Consider the following 24,374-nt stretch of genomic DNA (forward strand, 5'->3'; position numbering starts at 1 on the left):
GAAGTCAGGGGACTTCATGTTTTTAGGATGGGAAAAGCCATAGGACCTGCCTACAGTCTGAGGGGAAGCAAACAGGAAAGACAATCGAAAATTCAGAGGACACACTTCGTAATCACTGACAGGGATGGGGCCCCCTCACCAGCACTTTTGGAAAGAAGCAGGAAATAAGAAGGAAGGGAAGGCGAGAGGGAAGAAAGAGAGCAAAAAAGAAGAGGATGAGGGGAGGGAAAGGAGGAAGGAGAGGAAAGGAGAGAGTATGGAAGGCAAAGAAAATGCAGACAAATGTTGAAGAAAGTTTGGGTGACAGATATGCAGGTGAGGAATTAAAAAGGAACTCACCAATGGTTTGCAATTGTAAAGAGAGGTTCTGCTCAAACACATATTGTATACTGTAGGGATGTACTCAAATAACAACTCAAAACTACTCGAACCTCAGTCTTTAACAAGGTCATATATCGATGTGGAAAAAAAAAATACCTCCTAGTAAAGAAAAACTCAAACTCTAAATTAGGTTAATTCACAGTGTGGATGTAATAAATAGAAAATATACAGTTTGATATTTAGGTTGTCAAAGTGATAAAAGAAAGCATACTCAAGTCTATAGAATAAGCCTTTCCAATCCCAGAAATTACTAAGAATGCAATAGTTATCTTGGCTGCAATGACTTGTAAATATCTAGAAGAGCCCAGATTTTAAAGCCCTGAGGACACTTGCTAAAACTAAGAAATTTGGCACTAGTCTTTGCATACAATTTGGGGTTTCTTTCAGAGTTGATATCTTACCAAACAGAGCCATCTGTGTTCCCTCTGGGAAAGGTTCAACTGTTCTGTTGCCATTGACATGATGTTTGGCTAGGAAAAAAAAAAAAAAAGAAAGAAAGAAATGCAAGTTTAAGTGTAAAGTTCTACACACATACTAACACATGTCATTAAATGTGTCAAGGAGCCGATTTCTCATTTTTAGATATAAATGGCACCAAAGCTTGCCCTCTTCAAAGAGTTTTGACTATTTTGTTTTTTAATCTCACAGTTAGAGAAAACCCTAGACAGGGATCATGGAGTTCAGATAATTCGTTTTACAATGTACGTGCCCAGGCTGACCTTGTGTAGTTGTACAGCGAATGGTGGCAGAGCTAGTTCAGCAAGAAAGCCCCTGATTCCTGGCCAGAGGGTTCCCACTGTGCCAGGCTGTCCCATGGAGAATAAGGGAAACTCCAGTTCCAGGGTGAACTGGGAATGGCTTCCCCCTGAAGATTCCTGACAATCAGAACACTGACCCAACCAATACATAAAGGGAGAAGTAAAGATAGTGGGATCAATTTTTCAAGAAACAGAATAGCAGAGCAGTCATTCCACCACAGTTCCAGCACTGTTCCCAGGGTTAAAGACACTAGCTCTCTAAAAGACAAGATGAATATTCCAGTGCTTCTTATTACTCTTTATCCCCCAGCTCCCTCAACCAATCATTCTTCCTATCCTAGTGCATTTCAAGTACTGAGAAATAAAAAGTGACCAGATAATGCATTCCCAGAATTAACTTGTTCTCATAGCCCTGAAACGGTAACCATAAAGAGAATATTTGACTATGTCCCATTTATGAATAATTTAATAATATCCTCAGCTATTTTTTTTAATGAGAGCATTTATGTAGGAAATACATAAGAGAAGTATAGCTAAAAGAATGTAACACTACATCATGGAGCACATACATGTTGATTTAATGGGTTACAATAGATGTATTGAACTCTAGCACTAGAGGGAAGGTATGATTTAGGGGAAAAGGGATCTAAGGGGAAAGTCCTCAAGAAGAGTTCATTTATCTTCAAGGCATAAAAATTCAAAAGCAAATAGTATCAGAAAGCTTATAATTAATTATGTGCTAAGCCCTGGAATACAGATTAAAGTAAGAGTTTTCAGAGGGAGAGAAGTTGGGAAGTCATAATCCACAACATGGAGGAATTAAGACTGGTACAGAGTTTTAAAGAAGTAGGATTTGGAAAGGTAGAGAATGAGGAAGCAACTTAAGTGAGGAGGAGTAGCTATAACCACTGCATCATCTGGGCAGAGAAGAATATGGTCTGAATGTAGTAGAGGTGATATGTTGATCAGTGATAATTAAGGATGGATTGTGTTCTGGTTACCTAGTGCTGCTCTGACAAGAATATACCATAAATGGGATGGCCTTAACAAACAGAAGTTTATTCTTACAATTTGGAGGCTTTAAGTCCAAGTTCAAAGTGGCAGGCTCTAGGGGCTGGGCGAAAGCCCCTCGGCCTTGGGCTTCAACTCTGCCTCCTGCTCCTGGCCCACTGAAGCTACAGGCTTTTCTTCACTCAGCTGCTGGCTGCAGAGGCTGACAAGCCCAAGGTCAACAAGTAACAAGGCACAGTCCTGATATTACCAAACCACACAGCAGGCCATTAAATGTCCCAAGATTGGGAAAGAGCATGGCAGGCTGCTGAATGAAAACTCGGCTACATGCAGGGTCCATGCATGCCAAAAAGCTGCAACCCATTCCCAAAGCTTCTCCTTATATACAGGAAGCAGACCGCATCCCTAAACCATCTACTCAGCTGTTTGCGGCAGATTCTACCTTGGAGTTGATTGCCAGTCTCATCATGGGGGATAACTACAATCAGCTGCCCAGCCACTCAAAACCAGGTCCAGCCAAGCTGGTACATAACCTTAACTACCACATCTGCCCTCCAGCTTTCACACGGTTTACTCCAGAGAAAGGCATTGCTGGGGTATGAAGGCTGAAAGGAGAGTAACAGGACATTTATCATCTTTTCCCCTCTTCCAGGATATCTATGGCAGTGATTATGTTTCCTCTTTGGTTCTGGGTCCTATAAGGGATCCCCTCTCTCTGTGGTACCAATTCCTACTGAACAGATCCTTCACTCCTGGCCATTAATTCAAGTCCATTAAAAGTCCCAAGGTCGGCAGAGCATGGCAGGCTGCTGAACAATGACTCGGCTACATGCAAGGTTCAAGCATGCTATAAGCTACAGACCATTCCCAAAGCTGTTTCTTATATATGGGAAGCAGACCACATACCCAAAGCAGCTACTCAGCTGCCCCAATAGATTCCACGATGGAGTTAATTACCAGTCTCACCATGGGGAATAACTAAATTCAGCTGCCCAGCCACTCAACCAGGCCTAGCCAAGTTGACATACAAACTTAACCACCACAGATCAAGAAGCTGGGTTGGTAAGCACTCTGGTAGTGTAGTGCCTAAGGCATTTGACTGCTAACCAGGAGGCTGGTAGTTCAGACCTACCAGCCACTCCTCAGAAGGAAGATTGGGCAATCTACTTCCATAGCGATACTGCTTCAGAAAGTCAGATCTGACTCCATGGCACTGAGGTTGGTTAGTTTTTTTTTTCTTTTTCTCAGTAGGCTGGGATCATGTGATGCAAGGTCTGGAGAACCCTGTTCAAACTCATGGGAACCTTAGGCAGTCTCCCAAATCACTGGAAGTCTTGTAGAATCTGAAGGTTTTCAACGCTCAATCTAATCCAGACAATCCTTTGGGGATTCTATCAGTTCAAGAGTACAGAGACTTCCACTTGTTCCTAAGGAATTGTGGTATTTTCCTAAAAACAGAAAATCTGAAAGAAGGGAAGGAGCCATTACAGGGCTCAGAGTATAAGCTAGTCAGTTCAGCAGCCTGAAAGAAGTCTCTAGCTATTAATTGGCACAATTAGCAGTTGTATGAAGGGAAGTCCCAGGTGATCACACGACCTTGAAAAATGCACATCCATATGGTTAGAACCTATGGTTACTGAATCTAAGGAAACATGCTGAGGCTTCATGTGGAGGTCACAGTTCTGTCCTATGCTATAGAGATAGTACCTCATAACACCTGGGAGTGATTTAGAAAAGCTTTATCTCTATACATATCAAGATTGATAAAACCATTCAAACTTGTTGGCTCACTAATCCCACTCATAAAATTTTGAGCTAAGAAAAATGCAAGAGAAAAAAAGGTGGTACACATCATTTATTAAAGTATTACCTGTAAAAATTAAATCTTAAAATCAACCAAACATCGAAAAGTAGAGAAATTGCTTTAGAAAACTCCCTAGAAACTGCTTACAATGGAACACTATGCAACATATTTTAAACATAGCATACGAGTGATATGGCACTGTGGTTAAAGCATTGGGCTGCTTACCAAAAGGTCAGCAGTTCAAATCCACCAGCTGTTCCACAGGAGAAAGACAAGGCAGTCTGCTTCTGTAAAGATTTATAAGCATGGAAATCCTACGGGGCAGCTCTTCTCTGCCTATAGGGTCACTATGAGTCAGAATCCACTCAATGACAGTGCGTTTGAGTTTTTTTTGTTTACAGACACATTGAAAGATAGTTGAGGTAACAGTAAGTGAAAAAAATCCTAATACATATTTCATGTAGATTATAATTACAATTAATGAAATTATGAATAGTTATGAAAAAAAACTGGTAAAAAAACCATGCAAAAACTTCTCAAGAAGAAAAACAAAGTGGAGGTCTCACACTCCCAGATCTTAAGGACTACTATACAGCCACAGTAGTCAAAACAGCATGGTATTGGTACAATAATAGACAGATAGACCAATGGAACAGAATTGAAAGTACAGATATAGACCCATCCACCTACGGACAACTGATCTTTGACAAAGGTCCAAAACCCATTAAATGGGGAAGAGACAGCCTCTTTAACAAATGGTGCTGCCCAAACTGGATATCCACCTATAGAAAAATGAAACAAGACCCATACCTCACCCCATACACAAAAACAAACTCAAGCTGGATAAAAGACTTAAATGTAAAACCCCAAACTATAAAATTCATCAAAGATAAAATAGTGGCAAATCTGGGAGCCCTAATTTATGGCATAAATAGACTATCAAACATAATATGCAGGAGATAGAAGAGAAGTTAGATGACTGGGACCTTTTAAAAATTAAATTCTTATGTGCATCAAAAGACTTTGTCTAAAGGGTACAAAGAGAACCTACAGATGGGGAGAAAATATTTGCCTATGACATATCTGATAAAGGACTTATCTTCAAAATCTATAGAAAACTTCAACACCTCAACACCAAAAAGACAAATAACCCAATTCACAAATGGGCAAAAGACTTGAACAGACACTTCACCAAAGAAGATATACAAGCAGCCAACAAACATATGAGAAATTGCTTGCAATCATTAATCATTAGTGAGATGCAAATCAAAACAACAATGAGATATCATCTTACCCCAGCAATAATAGCAAAGTTCAATGGGTCAGAAAATAACAAATGCTGGCAAGGTTGCAGAGAGATTGGAACTCTTGTGCACTGCTGATGGGATTGTAAAATGGTACAACCCTTGTGGCAAACAGTATGGCATTTCCTTAAAAAACTGAAAATAGAAGTACCATTTGACCCAGCAATTCCATTACTAGGAATATATCCTAAAGAGGTGAGAGATAGCACACTAACAGACATATGTATACCTATGTTCATCGCAGCACAAGTCACCATAGCAAAGAGATGGACACAACTTAAATGCCCATCAACGGATGAGTGGATAACCAACTGATGATATATGCAATGGAATACTATGCTACATTAAAGAACAACGAGGGATACACGAATCATCTCACAATGTGGATGAACCTAGGGGACATTATGCTGAATGAAATAAGTCCATCACAGAAAGACAAGTACTGTATGAGCTCATTACTGTAAAAAGACAGAGAATGGTTTGCTTGGGAAAGGGAACTCACTTAGTAGGTTACCAGAATGGGGAGGGTAGGTGAGGGATTAATTTTGGGCTACTTGGGGCCTACACGCTGACGTGGGTAGGGAGAGGTATATACGGGAAGGATCTATCACCACCATGATAACATTAGGAAATGGGAGGACACCAAATTGTGCACATAAGAGATAGACAACAAATGCTAATACCAACCAATGTGTCCACAATACTGCATTGCCATTAACACCAAACACAGTTCTACTCTGACACACATGGGGTCGCCATGAGTCAGTGTTCACTTGACAGCAAATAGTTATTGGATGGTTATCTTGTGAATTGTTTTGAGAATTAAATGAGTTAATATATTTAGAACACTGCCTGGCACATAGAAAACACTACATTAAACATTAAGCTATTATTACTATGTGTGAACTTTTATTTTTCACAAGATCTGAGACAGGAATGGCAAACACATGGCACATCTTTGCCTTTCCTCCACCTCCATACATATGGCAGACAAAAGTAATCAACCACAGCATACTTTTCATGATGACCCCATATGTGATTATAAATCCTTTCTCAGCATAGTACTCTACAAAATCTTTGATCATTTAGAGATAGCATAAAATCGTTTTGCTATTCTTGTTATACATTAAACAGAGATGGTACAAAGAAAGAAGCCATTTTCTTTCTTTTTTTCTACATGATTAAAAAAAAAATAAACCTTTGAAAATTTCCAAAACTTTATATACAGCTTTAGGGATAAGACTTGGGGAAAATTTATTGCTACTTGCAGTTTCTTGCAACTAAGAAATGATATTTCTATTCCTTGGAAAGTCTAAGCTTCAGAGACTATTTTCCAATTGAAACTCTGTTAAGGCAAATATTAGGGGGCCAAATAACCAGACGTTCTGTCCTTTAAATAAATAAACATATATATACCCACTCCCCACTTATCAACATGGTTAAGTTGCAAAGACCAGGTTGTTATGTGAAAGTTGACATTTCCTCAAAAACGGAGGATGACTACACCATTATGTAACTTCCAAATTATATCATTACATAACTGCCATATTACATCATTACATGTACTGCCAAACCACTGAGAATCATATCCCAGCCAAGCTGACACATAGCCTTAACCATCACAGCTGGTGTCATGTTTGCCTCATACTTCAGTGTTTGTTACTCCCTTAGTATGTCATTAATACACAACATTGTTGGATAGTAGAATTGTTACTATTGTCATAAATGTGAAAGGTCAGATAACAAGATAGTCAATAAGTAAGGAGTAGGTGTGTAAAATGCTTATTTAAAAAATAAGATTTGTGTGGAGGGGAGGCTAACCTGGGAGCTTAAGTTTTTTGTTTTTTTTTTTTTCCTTTTAATTGTGGAAATACATGGGTAACAAATCAGTTGCCATTTCAACATTCTTCCCATAAACAATTCATTGACATTAATTATTTAACCAGCATTTATAAATTCTGTTTTCAAAACTGGTAGTATGTTTCACTAAGGAAACAATCAAACTTACTAAACAGAAAAGTCATTCACTGATTGGGTACTAATTATTGATTAGTAGAAAACAAACCTGCAGAGTATGAAAGGGAGGCAGGCAGGTCTCTGACAGGAACATCTGTTGCCCAGCCACAGTAGGATGGCTGTCTCAGAGCTGGCTGATTGGGCAGATGTCCCTGTCCTCACTCCCTGCTCTGTGCTCCAGGAGAACAACCTCTGCTGATGGTGATGACTTGTCCTCAGTCAAGGGTATTTGAGGACGAGAAATAGCTTTTAATTTATCTTAAAAGTCTAATGCTTGAGGAACAGCAAGGTTAATTAGATCAAGATCAGGTCAAAGTCAAGTTTTGTACAGATTTTTGAAGGAGATTTGAGGGGTATGTTCTAAAGCTTTGGAAGATACATTTTAAAAAAAAAAATTTGTTTTGTGTATGTCTAATACACTTTAGACTTTATAACTGTTTTCTTCCTCTAAAAGGGTACATTAAAATGGCTTGTTACTGCACCTGCAATAATGCAAATTCAGACATAATCCAACTGGTTATTAGCTCCAAGGTAAGGTGGCTAAATGTCAGGGAAGTAGGGATGAGGAAGATGGGTCCTCAAACCCTCTTATAGGTCCAATCTCCTCCAGATCGGGTGACCAAGAGGACACCAACTAGAGATTCTGGGGAATGCTGCTGTTGTTCTCGGAGTCACAGCCAGACAATGAACCTAGAATCATCTCAGGACTGGAATGGACTTAGATGAAGTGAAAGCCTCAGAACTTCCAGTCAGCTGTCAGTGCAAGCCCACCCCAATCATGTTATTAATCCCACAAAACCCAATCCACATTTTATACCACTGAGTTGTTTGGAGTTATGATGTTTTACTACTGATCATTCATGCTGTCACAAAGTTTATCAGTGGTGATTAGGGTCATTTTTTGGCTGAAGTAAAGGTACATTTATTTCATTAACATACTAATAAAAATCTCTCAATCCCCCCAAACAAAATACATTCTCTCGCGATATCTTTTTGTAGTTCTTTGTCTAGGTGTCAAATTCATTGTGTTTCAAGATACAAATTAGGCTGAAATGAAGCAGGGTTCATATTTGGCCCACACACCCTAGCCTTAGACCACCTTCTCCCTTCTCCATCAGAGGGGCCCTCCGCAAACTGACTGAGCATTCTGGGCCCAGATCTTGCCCAATATGCCCTCCCCAGCATTTTAAGGATGATTTGACTGCTGTGAGTTTTGATTTTCAAAGAAAGAAAGCAGAGAAGTCCTGGGGACATACTCATTTTCCAGTCACTCAAATAGATAACTTTACACAGAACAAGGACATTGGAAAAGGACAATGGGTGAGTAATGATGCTTCTAGTCATACATGCCCAGAGCGACTGTGGTTCTATATTCATGTTTTATACCGTTCCTATAATTTTTTACTACAGTGTTTTAAGGTGAAAGTTGATGAAGAGTAGGTTTGCCCCCAACAGTGGGCTCTGTATGTGAGGAGGGGGAAGAGTAGGAAACTATAGGACAGTGGGCAAGTTTCCAGGAGGCATTCCTCACCCTAAAGTGTGACTTATGCTCTCCACCCATCTTATGCCCAAGGAAGTCCAAATATTTTCATAGTGACCCCTCCTTGGGTTTCTGAAGCAGTATCACTACAGAAGCAGATTGCCCAATCTTCCTTCTGAGGAGTGGCTGTTGTGTTTGAACCACCAGCCTTCTCATTAGTAGTCGAATGCCTTAGGCACTACACCACCAGAGCTCCCCTTACTGGCTGGAGTGAAGAGAAATCGACCTGTGACAACAGAACCAAAACCAAACTCACTGCCATCAAGTCAATTCCACCTCATATAGCGACCCCACTGGGTTTCCAAGGCTGTAAATCTTTATGAAAGCAGACTGCCCCATCTTTCTTCAACAGAGCAGCTGGTAGGTTTGAACCAATGAACTCTTGCTTAGCAGCCAAATGCCTTATCCACTACACCACCACAGCTCTTTAGAATGACAACAGGCAGATGGAATCTATGGCTAGGAGAGATAAGAAAGAGAATCCTTGACAAAGGCAATAGTGAGAATGAGAAGGGAATCCTCAACTCCTGTGGGCACCCAAAAAGTGTGCATTATTCTCAAAGTCCCAATGATAAGGGAAAGGCCAGTCCTTGTTGTGTTCCTCACATGGTGACCAGTGACTGTAAATAAGTGACATTTCCCTAAAGACAAAAGATGACTACTTGAAAGAGTAAAAGAAAAAAATAAAAAGCAGATGAGAACAGTTTAAGACTGTAGCACTAAAAGAGATTAATATATCGTTCAGGATTTTATGGTCTGACCGTTGGCATTGCCCCTGTTAATCCCATCCAGCACTATGAGTTCCCCTTCTCCCTTTGCCCGAGGTATAGCAATATTTCTAAGATGCACATCTTGGCCAGTAAGGAAGTTAAGACAATCCTGCACTTTCCAGCATCCTCTGTAGAATACTCAAAACTTCAAAATGTCAAACAGGATGAGGCAGAACCAGGTAGAGACCTAACCCTAGCTTACACAATAATGAGCTCTGATGAAGCATAAGCTAACACTTATGGGTAGGGTCCTTTGGATCATATATTTTGCACTGGAAATTATATTCTGAGCATTTAATATGTGTCAGTTACTATGCTAGGTGTTCTGGAGGTGAAGATAGACATCATAGACCCTGCATTCAAGGACGTCCACTTAATCAACAAACATGTTGAGAGAAATCATAAGTGAAGATTTCTGGGCAAAACTGTGAGGGGATGTGGGTGAGAATGTGCTTTAAAAAGTATAAAGCATTATTCAAATATAGGAGATTTGCATGTATTTCCCGAGATTTGCTCAGTGCACAAGACCATGAATTTATCTACAGACCTAGAATAGCAATGTCAAGTGCTTCTACCCTCAGCTACAAGCCCCGACTTTTTCCTAAGAAAAAAATGGCCTAAAATGATCCTGCCTAGAATGATCCTACTGTGCCCCATGTTCCATGAGGCTGCAAGACTGTCCCAGATGGTGAAGGAAAATGTAATGCAGGGGAATCCACAATTACTAGGTGCAGGAGGTAAGCCAAGGCCCTAGAAACCAGCTTTAGGATGATTTCTCCATGCTCTCTAAGCAGGCTTCCTTGACTGTGTAAAAAAAGATGGTAATTCCATTACCACAGAATGAGTGAGAAATGACAGGAACAGACATTCACATAAAAACTGAAAAATATATAAATAACAAATAAATATGCAAATAGATGCTCAATCACACAGTGAAATACTATTTTTAATTCATCAATATGGCAAAACTAAAAAACAATGCTTAGTACAGATGTGGATACAGTGAGCTGTGTCCGTCCAGAAGTATGAAGAGCTATAGTCTATTTGGAAAGCAATTTGACAATATGTATCAAGAGTATCAAAAACATTTAAACCCTTTGACCAACTAATTCCAATTATAGGCATCTATCTTAGGAAATAATCAGAACTGAAGCAAAGATTTCCAAAGATATTTATAACAGTATTGTTTATAATAGTGAAAAACTATAGATAACCTAAATAACCCAACAAAAGGGGAATAATGTAGAAAACTGACACAGTCATAAGATAAAGTATGTATACACACACACACACATTTATATATATGCTTGGGGGGCAACTTTATTTTAGGGCCAGGGCCCAAGGTAGGTGGGTGTGGGGCTCGAGGGCTACTTTTCACTTGGGGGCAGCTCTATTTTAAGGTTGGAGCCAAGATAGGCAGGTTAGGGGCTCAGGGGCTGCTTTTCTCTTGGGGGCAGCTCTACATTAAGTCCAGGGTCAGAGGTAGACGGGCACGAGGCTTGGGGGCTGCTTTTCACTTGGAGGTGGCTCTATTTTAAGGCCAGGGACCAAGATAGGTGGGTTCAGGACCCAGGTGCTATTTTTCGATTAGATGCGGCTCTATTTTAAGCCCAGTGCCTGAGGTAGGCAGGTGCAGAGGGGTTAGGAACAACTATGGGAGACAAACTTCTCTGTCAGTTTGTTATCCTGTGGTGCCTTATGTGTTGCTGTGAGGATGGAGGCTATGCCACAGGTATAAAATGCCAGCAGGGTTACCCATGGTAGACAGGTTTCAGCAGAGCTTCCAGGCTAAGACAGGCTTGGAAGAAGTAAGAGGCCATCCACTTCTCAAACAATTGGCCAGTGAAAACCTTATGAATAGCAGTGAAACACTATCTGATACATTACTGGAACACTTTATGAATAGCCCTGAAACATTGTCCAATATAGTGCCAGAAGATGAACCATCAGGACAGAAGGCACTCAAATTTTGACTGGGGAAGATCTGCCTCCTCAGAGTAGAGACAACCTTAACAATATAGATAGAGTAAAGCTTTTGGAACCTCCATTGGCTGATGTGGCATGACTTGAAATGAGTAGAAACAGATGCAAACATCTATCAATAATTGGAACATGGAACATACAAAGTATGAATCTAGAAAAATTGGAAGTTGTCAAAAACGAAATGGAATGCATAAAGATCGATATCGTTGGCATTAGTGAGCTGAGATGGACTGGTTTTGGCCATTTTGAATCACACAACCATATGATCAATCATGACGGGAATGACAAATTGAAGAGGAATGTTGTGGCATTTATTGTCACAAAGACTGTTTCAAGATCTGTCCTGAAGTATAGTGCTGTCAGTAATGGGATCATATCCATATGCCTCCAAGGAAGACCAGTTAATACTACTGTTATTCAAATTTATGCACCAACCACCAAGCCAAAGATGAGGAAAGTTAAGATTTCTCCCAACTTCTGCAGTCTAATATTGACTGAACATGCAATCAAGATGTGTTGATTATCACTGGTGATTGGAATGCAAAAGTTGGAAACAAATCAGAGTTACCAGTAGTTGAAAATATGGCCTTGGGTGATAGAAATCACGCTGGAGATTGCATGATAGAATTTTGCAAGACCAATGACTTATTCATTGCAAATATCTTTTCTCAACAACATAAGCGATGGCTATAAACATGGACTATACCAGCTGGAATACACAGGAATCAGACTGACTACTTCTGTGGCAAGAAGCAATGGAGAAGTTCAATACCTTTGGCCAAAACAAGACCAAGAGCTGATTGTGGAACAGACCATCAACTGCTCATATTCATGTTCAAGTTGAAGTTGAAGACAATTAAAACAAGCCCACCAGAGCCAAAATATGACCTTGATAATATCCCTCCTAAATTTAGAGACCATTTAAAGAATAGATTTGATGCCTTGAACACCAATGACTGAAAACCAGAGGAATTATGGGATGACATCAAACATCATTCATGAAGAAAGCAAGAGGTCATTAAAAAGACACGAAAGGAAGAAAAGACCAAAATGGATATCAGAGACTCCAAAACTTGCCCTTGAGTAGAGAGTATCTAAAGCAAATGGAAGAAATGACCAGATAAAAGAGCTGAACAAAAGATTTCAAAGAGTACCTCGAGAAGACAAAAACAATCACTATAATGAAATGTGCAAAGACATGGAGTTAGAAAGCCAAAATGGAAAAACACACTCAGCATTTCTCAGGCTGAATGAACTGAGGAAACAATGTAAGCCTTGAGTTGCAATACTGAAAGATTCCATGGGTAAAATATTGAATGATGCAACAAATATCAAAAGAAGATGGAAGGAATACACAGAGCCACTGTACCAAAAAGAATTGTTCATCTATTTCAGGAGGTGGCATATGATCAAGAGCCAATGGTATTGAAAGAAGTTGAAGCTGCACTGAAGGAATTGGCAAAGAACAAGGCTCCAGGAATTGATGGAATACCCACTGAGATGTTTCAACAATGGATACTACTCTGGAGGATTGGAGGAAGACTCATTAACAACCTGCAATACCAGGTGACACAACTTTGCTTGCTGAAAGTGAGGATGACTTGAAGGACTTACTGATGAAGATTAAAGAGTACACTCTGCAGTATGGATTACACCTCAATATAAAGAAAACAAAAATCCTCACAACTGGTCCAATAAACAACTTCACAATAAATGGAGAAAAGATTGAAGTTGTCAAGGATTTCATATTACTTGGTTCTATAATCAACATCAATGGAAGAAATAGTCAAGACATCACTCTTTCAAGTGATGTTACTTGGTTCTACAATCAGCACCAATGGAAGCAGCAGTCAAGATATCAGACAACATATTGCATTGGGCAAATCTGCTGCAAAAGACCTCTTTCAAGGGCTGAAGAGCAAAGATGTCTCCTTGAAGATGAAGGTGTGCCTAACCCAAACCATGGTATTTTCAATTGCCTTATGCATGTAAGAGCTTGTCAATGAATAAGGAAGACCAAGAAAGAGTTGATGCTTTTGAGCTGTGGTGCTGGAGAAGAATGCTAAGAGTACCAAGGTCTGCTAAAAGGACTAACAAATCTGTCCTTGAAGAAGTACAGCTGGAATAATTCTTGGAAGTGAGAATGGCCAGACTTCGTCTCACCTAATTCGGTCATGTTGTCAGAAGGAATCATTCCCTGGAGAAGGATATCATGCTTGGTAAAGTGGAGGGTCAATGAAGAAGGGGAAGACCCTCGATGAGATGGATTGACACAGTGGCTGCAATGATGGGCTCAGGCATACCAAGGATCATGAGGCTAGCACAGGACCAGGCAGTGTTTCATTCTGCTGTGCATAGGTTCTCTATGAATTGGAGACAACTTGATGACACCTAACAACAACAACAACAACAACAAACCAAACTCACTGCCATCAAGTCAATTCAACTCATAGGGCCCCCTCCTTGGGTTTCCGAGGCAGTATCACTATGTAAATAGATTGCCCAATCTTCCTTCTGAGGAGTGGCTGGTGGGTTTGAACTGCCGTCAGCCTTCTGATTAGCAGTCAAATGCCTTAGGGACTATGCCGCCAGTTCTTATATATACACATATATATATTTGAAAAGTATGTTCTTAAATAAGTTTTCGTGGCATCAGGAAATAGGAATAAAACAGAGGTGAGTGGAAAAAAACCAGGAAACAAAAAAATTATCCAATTCAATTAAGGGAAAAACAGAGACAGAAAAAATGACTAAAAGGATACATGTTAAAAATATAATAGTGGCTGCTTCTATATGCTGAGTTATGGAAGCTTTATTTTCTTTGCGCTTTCATGCACTTTTAAATTTTCTGAAGTGAATCTTTCAACATTTGAAGAAAAAGCTAGATTCTATTCTACCAGATACAGTTTCAAGTTGTACAAATCTAAATATTTTCCTTTGAAATCCACTCTTCTGTTTTCTTTTAGTAGAAAGAACAAAACAAAGCATAACATCTCTCTTAAGTGGAAATAATCAATGACCAGATTATTTCCTGCCTAATCAAAGATGGACTCAGTAGAGGGCCTTTTTCTTTCCCTTGTTTTCAGTATCTTGAAATGTTTTGCCTTGCTACTAAGATACTGCCCCTGAGTGATAAGCAATGGAGCTGTTCAGTGACTTTGAGACCAACTCAAACCAGCTGTATGATTGGTACATTAAATCCTCTCTGATGAGAGCTATCTAGGAAATCTTTCCTGACTTGGGCAGAGCTCTTGACATTATGAACTCTTAGGCAGGCATGTGAGGGAAGGAGAATGGAAGTTGGCAGAAGGCACTGGGAGGGTATATCTGCCCAGCAACTCAAGGCACTGGGATCCATTCTCTGGCCAAATAACATCACAGTTCAAAAAAACAATTATCGGCCACCTAAGGCATATGACTGCTAACCAAAAGACTGGTGGTTCAAACCCACCAGCCACTCCTTGGAAGGAAGTTGGGCAATCTACTTCTGTAATGATATTACCTTGGAAACCCAAGGAGGGGTCGCTATGAGTCAAAATCGACTCAACAGCAGTGAGTTTCGCTTTTATTATTGGACAGGCACTCTACTTAGTACTAGTGCTATAAAGACATGATGCTCTTGTTCACTACTGTCAAGTTGGCCCCTAACTCATAGAGCCACCATGTACAACTGAACAAAATACAATACTTCCTAGTTCTGTGCTATCTTCATAATTAATTGGGGATCAGACCATTGTGATCCATAGGGTTTTCACTGGCTGATTTTCAGAAGTAGATCACCAGGCCTTTCTTCCTAGTCCACCTTAGTCTGGAAGCTCCACTGAAACCTGTTCAGCATCAGGTTCCATGGACAGAGGGGTGGCATCTACGCATGAGGTGCATCAGCAGAGAATGAAACCTGGGTATCTTTCAAGAAAGGTAAGAATTCTACTATTGATCCACCACTGCACTCCGAAACATATAATTCCTGTCCTGTATTCATCTTTACCCAACCAACAATGATCCTATCCCCATTTCTTAGGGCTACTGATCAGACACATCTATGCAAAGCTTCTCCACTAATAGCACTGCTTACATCTCTTAAACCATCCTCTTATTCCCACTATTATCGGACCAGCTTGAGTTCCCAATTTATATTACATTACTCCAATAATGTCATTAATTTCATTTTAAAAAGAATTCAATTTTCATTTTTGTGATACTTTCATTAATTGCCACACTTAAGAACCATGTCTAACTTAGACATCTGTGATAAGTATATAGTAATAATTGATGAAAAATTTCCACCTGGCTTTTATGAAATATTATCCCCCATTTACATATGTAATGACTACCAAAATTAGATAATCTTCAGAATAGAAATTACATTTAAAATAAGGTTATTTAAGGATTAAAATCTATGTTTCAGCCTGATAAACGTGACATCCCTGTGAATAACAGAGTTGAAAACAACTGTATTAAAAAATATGGTTGTAAACCAACATACAATTTCCTATTGATCCTAAGACATATTTTAGGTGAAACATATCTAGAAAGGTTCATGCAGAAATCATATTTTTTATTAGTTTAAAAAAGTGTTGCCCTTGAAAAACTTATAAAAGCCTACCTTCTCTGGCTTGCATTGCTTTAGTCCCTTACACATAGGTGAAGGAAAGTTACATACTTTCTCCTCTACATTTGTCAATGTCAGTTCTGCCATATTAAAATAATCAGTGTTGTGCAGAGTATCCAAGTTCTGTGAATATAATTAAGGCCTAAAACCCACAGAGTTATTTTCTCATCCTATCATCCTTTCACTTTATAGCCTAACTACACGCCTCTAACAGACCGTTAAATCTGCTTTTACAAACTGTTCTATACATACCATGGAAATGAGGTAAAGTATGGCTTTAGCAAGGCACCTTAGCTGCAGCAGACCTTACTTCATTTTTCCTTGTGAATATGTCAGTAGCCTTAAGCAGGTAGCATGCTGCTTCTTGGTGATGCATCATCTGCCTGAAAGTTGTGTGAAGCATCATAGCTGTCAGTCAGCAGATGAACAAGAGTGGTCTAGCGACTCCCCCACTTCCCTCCACTCTTTTACACCCTCTGACAGAGATAAATGATCAGGCCTAATGCTCAGCTGATTCTGACAAGACTAGGCCTCCCCTTGCAATCTGTTCCGGACCAATACCAATCTTTCCCCTAGAACATCCCCCATTAACACTACAAAGTGGCCAGCTACAGTGTAAGGTCAGACCTATGAGCTTTCTTGTTGCTGTTCTTTCGTGAAAAGATTATGCCTTTATTTCTTGATGGAAGCTCATAATCAAAAATGAAATCTAAAGGAACATGGAATATGTTGTTAGAAACTTTGCAGGAAACTTGTTTCAATTCTCTTTTTACATTACAAATGGAGAAAGGGAGATAAAGCTAAACACATAGCTTTAAGAAGAAAGAAAGAGAAAGAGTCATAGACACAGAGAGTTAGATTTTGTGTGGTCTGGCCTCTATTAAAACAATAAGGTTTCCAATTTATTAAATTATTATCTGTTGTTGGGGATTAGGAGAAAAGAATCCAAAAGGAATAAAATATTGGTTAAAACATGGAACATCAACCAGGAACATTGCTAAAAACACAAGGAGGCCACATCTTCTGACCTCCTCTAACCCCACAAGAGGAAGACAGAATCACCATCAATAGCCCAAGGCCTATTCCTGTGAGGCCAGACATGCTGCCTCCCTCCAGCCCTTTCACCAACCCTGACACCAACCGTTTCTCCTGCAGCACTCACCACCTATCTGCTGGGTTCGATAATTCACTGCAGTGGCCACACAGAACTCACAGATTATGGGGTTTATTAGGGAAGCATCAGGCTACAATTCCAGTTCAGGAAAAAAGCTCAGTCTCTCTCAGCCCACCGTCTCTCAGCCAACAGTCTCTCACAGTCTCTCTCCCAGCAGTGTGTGTCCCTTGGCGTCTCTCTCAGCAATGCATTTCTCTTGCATCTCTTTCCCAGCAACGTGTGTCTCTGAGGTGCATGTGTCTCTCAGGTGCACATGTCTCTCAGGAGCATGTTTCTCTCTGGAGTGTGTTTCTCTCAGCAGCACATCCTTCTCAGCCAGCAGTCAGAGAGACTTCTGCCTCCAGGAGGCCTCCTTTTAAGCCCAGCTGAGTGGCCAAGCCAATCAATCATAACATCAGAATTATAAGCACCTGAGAGAGAGCACAAATCTCCCAGAGCATTACTTTGTGCCACTCCCAACAGAAATACCCCAAGTGGACAACTTCAATGATCAGGAGCCACTCAGTTGCTCAGGGCAAATTCCACCACAGTGTTCACAAACACTTATGGCTAGAAAAGCCATACCAGGTAATTTACTACACCACAAACATTAACAAAATTCATCAGAGATCAGCTTCTAAAACATGTACAAAGATAGTCATTAAAGGATTGTTTATAAAAAGAATAGCACCAAACTTTTGTGTAAAATAATCTATGTTGTAGAATAATATTCCCCCATTATAAAGAATGAAGTAACTTTATAAGCACAGATATGGAACTATATATGAGAAACATTGTTAACTGGAAAAATCAAAATGCTGGGTAATGTGCATCATATGCTCCAATTTGTGTGTTTAAAAAATGCTCTCTTTTTTACCTTTTGAACTCTGGACCATGTGATGTATTACTTTTTTGAAAAGAAATAGAAAATATTTTAAATGTCCCCAGTCTTTGCTACCCTGGTGAACACCCACAAAGCCCTGAGAGCCTCTTCTCAGTGGCTGTGGGCCTGCTGATTTTGCATTAGTCCAAAACATGAGGAGTGGCTGGCAGCAAGCAGCCACTGAACTCAAAACAGCCCTGATGCTTAAATTTTATCCCATTCCATGAGCCATATGCCAAAAGAGATCCCATTTCTATCCGATGGTAGCAAAAATGTAACCAGTTTTAAAATTCTGTAATTTGTATTGTCCTAAGAAGCCTCAAAGGGCAACAAATAATGGCACAACACTTAATTGCTCTGTGGCCAACCTAAGGGTCAGCGATTCAACCACCAGTCACTCCACAAAAGAAAGATGTGACAGTCTATTTCCATAAAGATTACTGCCCTGAAAGCCCTATAGGTAGTTCTACTCTGTCCTATAGGGTTGCTATGAGCCAGAATCAACTTGACAGCAATGAGTTTAAGAAGCCACAAAACAGCTATCCCTCCATATCCTCTCTAACATACTCCAGAGTGATTTGGTAATTGTCCTCCTGTTTAGTACAAAAAAATTTTAAGAAGATTAACTATTCCAAATTTTAGATGGAATTAAAACATTATTTACTTAAACAATAAAAATTAAAAAAAAAATGTTTCTGTGTTTACTTTTTATTTTAGATATCTAGAGAGAGATTTAGTATATCAGACATCAGTACTAGGCCTTTCTGGAATTTGGTAGATATTTGGATTATTTCTCCATCTCACCTGCCTCCCATTCTTTCTGTTTCTTTCTCTTGCATTTTGTTGCCATAACAGAAAATGAGGGCTTTTTTAAAAAAAATAGATTTTGAATTCATTCAATAGAGATTTATGTTTACCATCCTTAATTCAAAGGTCCTCTGGTAGCATAAGGCTAATCATAAGGTTGGAAGTTCAAACCCACCAGCCACTCCATGGAAGGAAGATGGGGCAATCTACTTCCGTAAAAATTTACTGCCTTGGAACTCAATGGGGGTCGCTATGTGTGGGAATAGACTTGATGGCAGTGGGTTTTTTTTTTTTTTTATCTTTAATTCAAAGCTGTTTAAATACTTTATATTTCCCTCAAAAAGGAAAAAGATAAAGTTTTTACTATGAAGGCTTCAGTTGATTTTCAGTGAGTCACTGGAATTAAAAAAAACAAAAATTTTCCCAGCTCTTACTAGAGAGGAAGAGCATGTAAATCAGCTACGATGAAATCTCATCTAAGTACCTGTCATTTGGGGAGAGTAAGCTTGGCTATGTGGCTAATTAAGGGAAACTGAATAACCCAGTACATACTCGCATATTAAAAATAATGCATAAAATCAAATATGGTTCTATAAATGACACAAAGAGATGTTTTAAGTTTTTTTTGTTTGTTTGTTTTGTTTTGTTTTTAATTTGTCTTCTAGGAAAGTGATGCAAAAAGAAAATCTTAACTTGAGGAAGCTAAATTGAAATGGAGGTGGTTCTTAAATCATGATCTAGGAACATTCTTTCAGTCATCTGACTTAAGGGACACCAGTGAGTTTAAGTTTAGAGATGACAGAGCAAAATCATTTTAGTTATTTTTCAAAACAGTATATAGTCAAGCAAATCTTTGGCAGTTCAAGAAATGGCTCAATTCCTGAATGAATGCACTAGTGATTGACTGGAGCATGGCTAAATGCAGTGAGAGCCATGTCTGAGAACATCAACATGCAGGAGGCAAAGGCAGGCAGCCTCCCTTTGAACTCACTCAGGGGCCTGAATGGTAGCCATGCTTAGCTGGAAAGCTACAATATAAATATGTGCTGAAGGGAGGGATCTAAGAGAAGGCCAAAAATGTTTCTCACGTACTTAATCTGATCAAGTGTTTTAGAAGTACCTGATTAAGACCTGAGGCTTCTAGAAATGGAGAAGACGACTGTGACTATAAAGGGATTTCAGTACAGTCCCTGTAGAAAATCTGATTTGGAGTAGAACTATGTCTTGATAGGTCTGCCAGGCTCTTAGTAATAAGAGTAAATTATATTAATCTCTATTTGCTGTTACTCTCTATTCCTCAAAGGGTAATAGTTCAAAATATAAATTATTGTGGGGAAGGTTGTTGGGGTAAGAGCTAATGTAATACAGGCAGTCTGCAACTTAAAAATGAGTTACATTTCAAAAGTATGTCTATAAGACAAACATCTGGGATATAGAATCCATTTTACCATGAACATGCTGTTATAAATGATGGTGAGTTAGACCACAAAGGGCTATCCAACTTATAATACATTTCCTATTTGACTTTTTCCTAAGATTCTAACCACCATTTGTAGAATACTGTTTCAATAGGAAAATATGCTCTAAATTCTACCATACAAGACCAAGAGCCTTTCATACTAGTCAGGTTTTTTTGTAAACCAGATTGAAGAAAATAATGCCCACATTGTACTTCACTGTGGAAAGGATGTTTCTTCGGTCTGGCTCAGAGTCATCCACAATGCTGCAATCAAGATGTTAGCTGGAGCTGCATTCATCTGAAGGCTGGACTTAGGGAGAATCTTCTCTCAAGCTCACTCAACATGGTTACTGGCAGGCCTCAAAGTGCTTGAGAGCAGAGTCTTCCCCAGGTCTAAATACATAGCCACAAATTATTTGAACCTCCTTCTATCAAGAGATGGAGCTAATTCCTTCCTCTTGAGTGTGGGCCAGACTTACTCACTTCTATTGAAGGTCAATTCTGTGAGTATGTTACAAAAGACTACAACTTCCAACTTTCCCCTAGAGCCACACCCTGAATTCAAACTTTTAGTATTCTAAATTATGAGGAAATAAATTTCTGTTCTTTAAAACCCTCCCCAAAAAACAACTGCAACTTTCATCTTGAGCTCTCTTGCTCTCTCTTGAATAACTCACTCTGGGAGAATCCAGCTGCCATGTCATGAGGCAGTCATGTAAAGAGGTCAATGTGGCAAGAAACTGTAGCTTACCAAAGCCATGTAAGTAAGCATGAATCCAAATTATCTCACAGCTGGACTTTTAGGTGATATCACAGCCCCAGCTGACATCTTGATTGAAGTTTATAAGGTATCCTGACCCAGAGACACCTAGTTAAGGCACAACCAGATTCCTGACCCAAAGAAACTGTAAGATAATGAGAGACTGTTATTCTAAGCTACTAAGTTTTGGGATAATTGATTACACAGCAACAGATAATATACTAGCACGTTTTAATAAAGGAAAAATATAATTTTCAGTAAGAGAAAACTAATGGCATAAGTTAGAAAATCAAATTATCTTTTATAAAGTTGTCTACCATGGGAAAAAAAATATTTCTAGTCTAACTGATTTACAAATCAACCTCTGGAACATGACCCAGTACTACGTTGGAGACTATATAATTTATTTTCTCCCCAAACTTTGTTCCCTAGTGTGCTAGGATTGCTAAAACAGGCATTCCTGAACCATTAAAGTCTAGGAATAGTGTAGGAAATATCAAAGTAGGGCTTTTTAGCACTTTTGCAATAATTCTGGCAATTTTTATTTCATTTGCATTATTCACAGGATTGTTAGTTGCTTTTCCTGCTGTTTTGTTTGCAGAAGTTCTATCTCTGTCTCATAGGGCTTACAAAAACAATGAAGAAAAATGTTTTTCTAAAATTCCCAGGGAGGCTAAATTTAAATTCATGCCAAAGGCTTAACTTAAATGGAGACATTTTTCTGTATTTCTATTGGGTTTTGTTTAGTTGATTGGTTCGTTGAGTTTTAGGGCTATTTTCTTTGGCAAGATGGAAGTAAAAAGATAACTGGATTATTTCTATTCATAGGAGTACCTATCAGAAATATTTTTCCCAATTTTCTATAGGAATAAATGTGAAATCTAAAAATTAAAATTATTACTGATATTAAACTAGGTAATTTATTAACATGGATACTTCACTGTAGAAATTTAAGGTCATACTACTTCTCTTCTAGGCACCAAAACAGTGGGATTTTATTATATTCTGTACTCATCAGTACATGAAGAAGTTCAAAACATTGCTGGCAACCACCATCAAACACTGGAAGGGTAAAGCTGGAGTTGCTCATTTTGGTGATATAGAAAACATTGTTCCTGACTGACTGATTGCTGAACTTTCAGTACTTGCAAAAATATTACTCACCACACTCTAATCTTTCCTTCTCTCATTTTAGTTAAGTTCCAGATTAAAAACATGGAGAGGAAGTGAAGAGAGGGAAAGGTTAATATATACGTGTATATATATAGAGAGAGAGAGAGTAAAAAAAGTCTGGGGTTTTTCTCAACTCAAATGGTGCTTACCAGAAATTCCTAGTATAGCAGTGTGGGTCCAATCAAGTGAAAGAAATGGCACAATAAGTTTAAAGGGAACATTTAGCATAAGAATTATTAACTATGATAAAAGAGTAACTATACAACTGACCATTAGAGATGCAATATTTGTGCCCATTCCAAAGAAAAGTGATCCAACAGAAAATGGAAATTATCAAATAATATCATTAATATCATGTGCAAGTAAAATGTTGCTGAATATTATTCAAAAACAGTTGCAGAAGTGTACTGACAGGGAACTTCCAGAAATTCAAGCTGGATGCAGAAGAAGATGTAGAATGAGCGATATCATTTCTGATGTCAGATCAATCTTGGCTGAAAGCAAAGAATACCAGAAAAGATGTTTACCTGTGTTTTACTGACTCTGTGAAGGCATTTGACTGTGTGGATCACAACAATATATGGGTAATATCACAAAGCATGGGAATTCCAGAACACTTAGTTGTGCTCATGAGGAAAATATACATAGACCAAGAGGCTGCTGTTCAAACAGAACAAAGGAATTTTGCAAGGTTTAAGTCAGGAAGGGTGTGCATCAGGGTTGTATCCTTTCACCATAATTATTCAATCTGTATGCTAAGTAAATAATCTGAGAAGCTGGATTATATGAAGAAAACGTGGCATCAGGATTAGAGGAAGACACATTAATAACCTGCCATATGCAGATGACAAAACCTTGCTTTCTGAAAGTGAAGATGACTTAAAGCACTTACTGATGAGGATCAAAGTTGACAGTCTTCAATATGGATTACACCTCAACAAAAAGAAAATGAAAATCTTCACAATTTGACCAGTAAGCAACATCATGAAAAATGTAGAAAAGATTGAGGTTGTCAGGGATTTTGTTTTAGTTGGATCCACAATCGATACCCATGGAAGTAGCAGTCAAGAAATTAGACATCATACTGCACTGAGCAAGTCTGATGAAAAAGACCTCTTTAAAGTGTTAAGAAGCAAAGATGTCACTTTGAAGACTAAAGTGCCCCTTACCCAAAATTATCTATTTTTAATCAGCTCATATGCATGTGAAGACTGGACAAAGAATAAGAAGACCAAAGAAGAGATGATGCCTTTAAAATGTGGTATTGTCAAAGAATACTGAATATGCCATGGACTGCCAAAAGAATGAACAAATTTGTCCTGGAAAAAGTACAGCCAGAATGTTCCTTAGAAGCGAGAATGGCCAGACTTCATCTCACCTACTTTGGTCATGTTGTCAGAAGGGACCATTCCCTGGAGAAGGAGACTCATAGTGACCCTATAGGACAGAGTAGTACTGTTATATAGGTTTTCCAAGGCTGTAAATCTTTACAGAAGAAGAATGCCTCATCTTTCTCCCACAGAGCAGTTGGTTAGCCAGCCTTTCAGTTAAAAACCAAGTGCTTTAACCGCTACACCACAGAGCTCTTGGCTCATCAGAAAGCTGAGAAATTTGCTGGTTTGACCAGGCCAGAACTGATCTGGAGATAGTAGGCAAGCAATAGCACACTGTGGTATACTGCATTACTTGGTATGGCTTTTCTAGCCATAGTCTTTGTAACTCCCACCAGATTACTCAGTGGGACCATGCAGATAAGATGTATGGAACTTTAATGTGGGATTGGTCAGTTTTGTCATACAGCTAGGCTTCAAACGAGCCCTCTGAGAGGCAGAGGAGGGGATCTCACTGCCATCAAGAAAGAAGAGCTGAACACTTCTATGGAAAGGGATCAATCAGAAAAAAGATCAAAACAAAATGAAGAAAGCCTAAGGTTCATGTGGGATACCATCAAAAGGAATAA

At 39.0% G+C, this 24,374-nt stretch overlaps 1 protein-coding gene across 1 annotated transcript in view; it reads right to left on the reverse strand.

The window, feature by feature from the left end:
- MSRA (methionine sulfoxide reductase A) overlaps positions 1-24,374 on the reverse strand; it is an 821,542-nt gene that overhangs the window by 536,456 nt on the left and 260,712 nt on the right. The window contains exon 2 of the mRNA XM_007938716.1: positions 783-851. Coding sequence (XP_007936907.1) covers positions 783-851 — 69 coding nt within the window. The remainder of the gene's footprint in view (positions 1-782; positions 852-24,374) is intronic.

The sequence above is a fragment of the Orycteropus afer genome, unplaced genomic scaffold (genome assembly GCF_000298275.1).
Source record: "Orycteropus afer afer isolate SDZICR_OR568_19922 unplaced genomic scaffold, OryAfe1.0 scaffold00053, whole genome shotgun sequence".
NCBI classification, from domain to species: Eukaryota; Metazoa; Chordata; class Mammalia; order Tubulidentata; family Orycteropodidae; genus Orycteropus; species Orycteropus afer.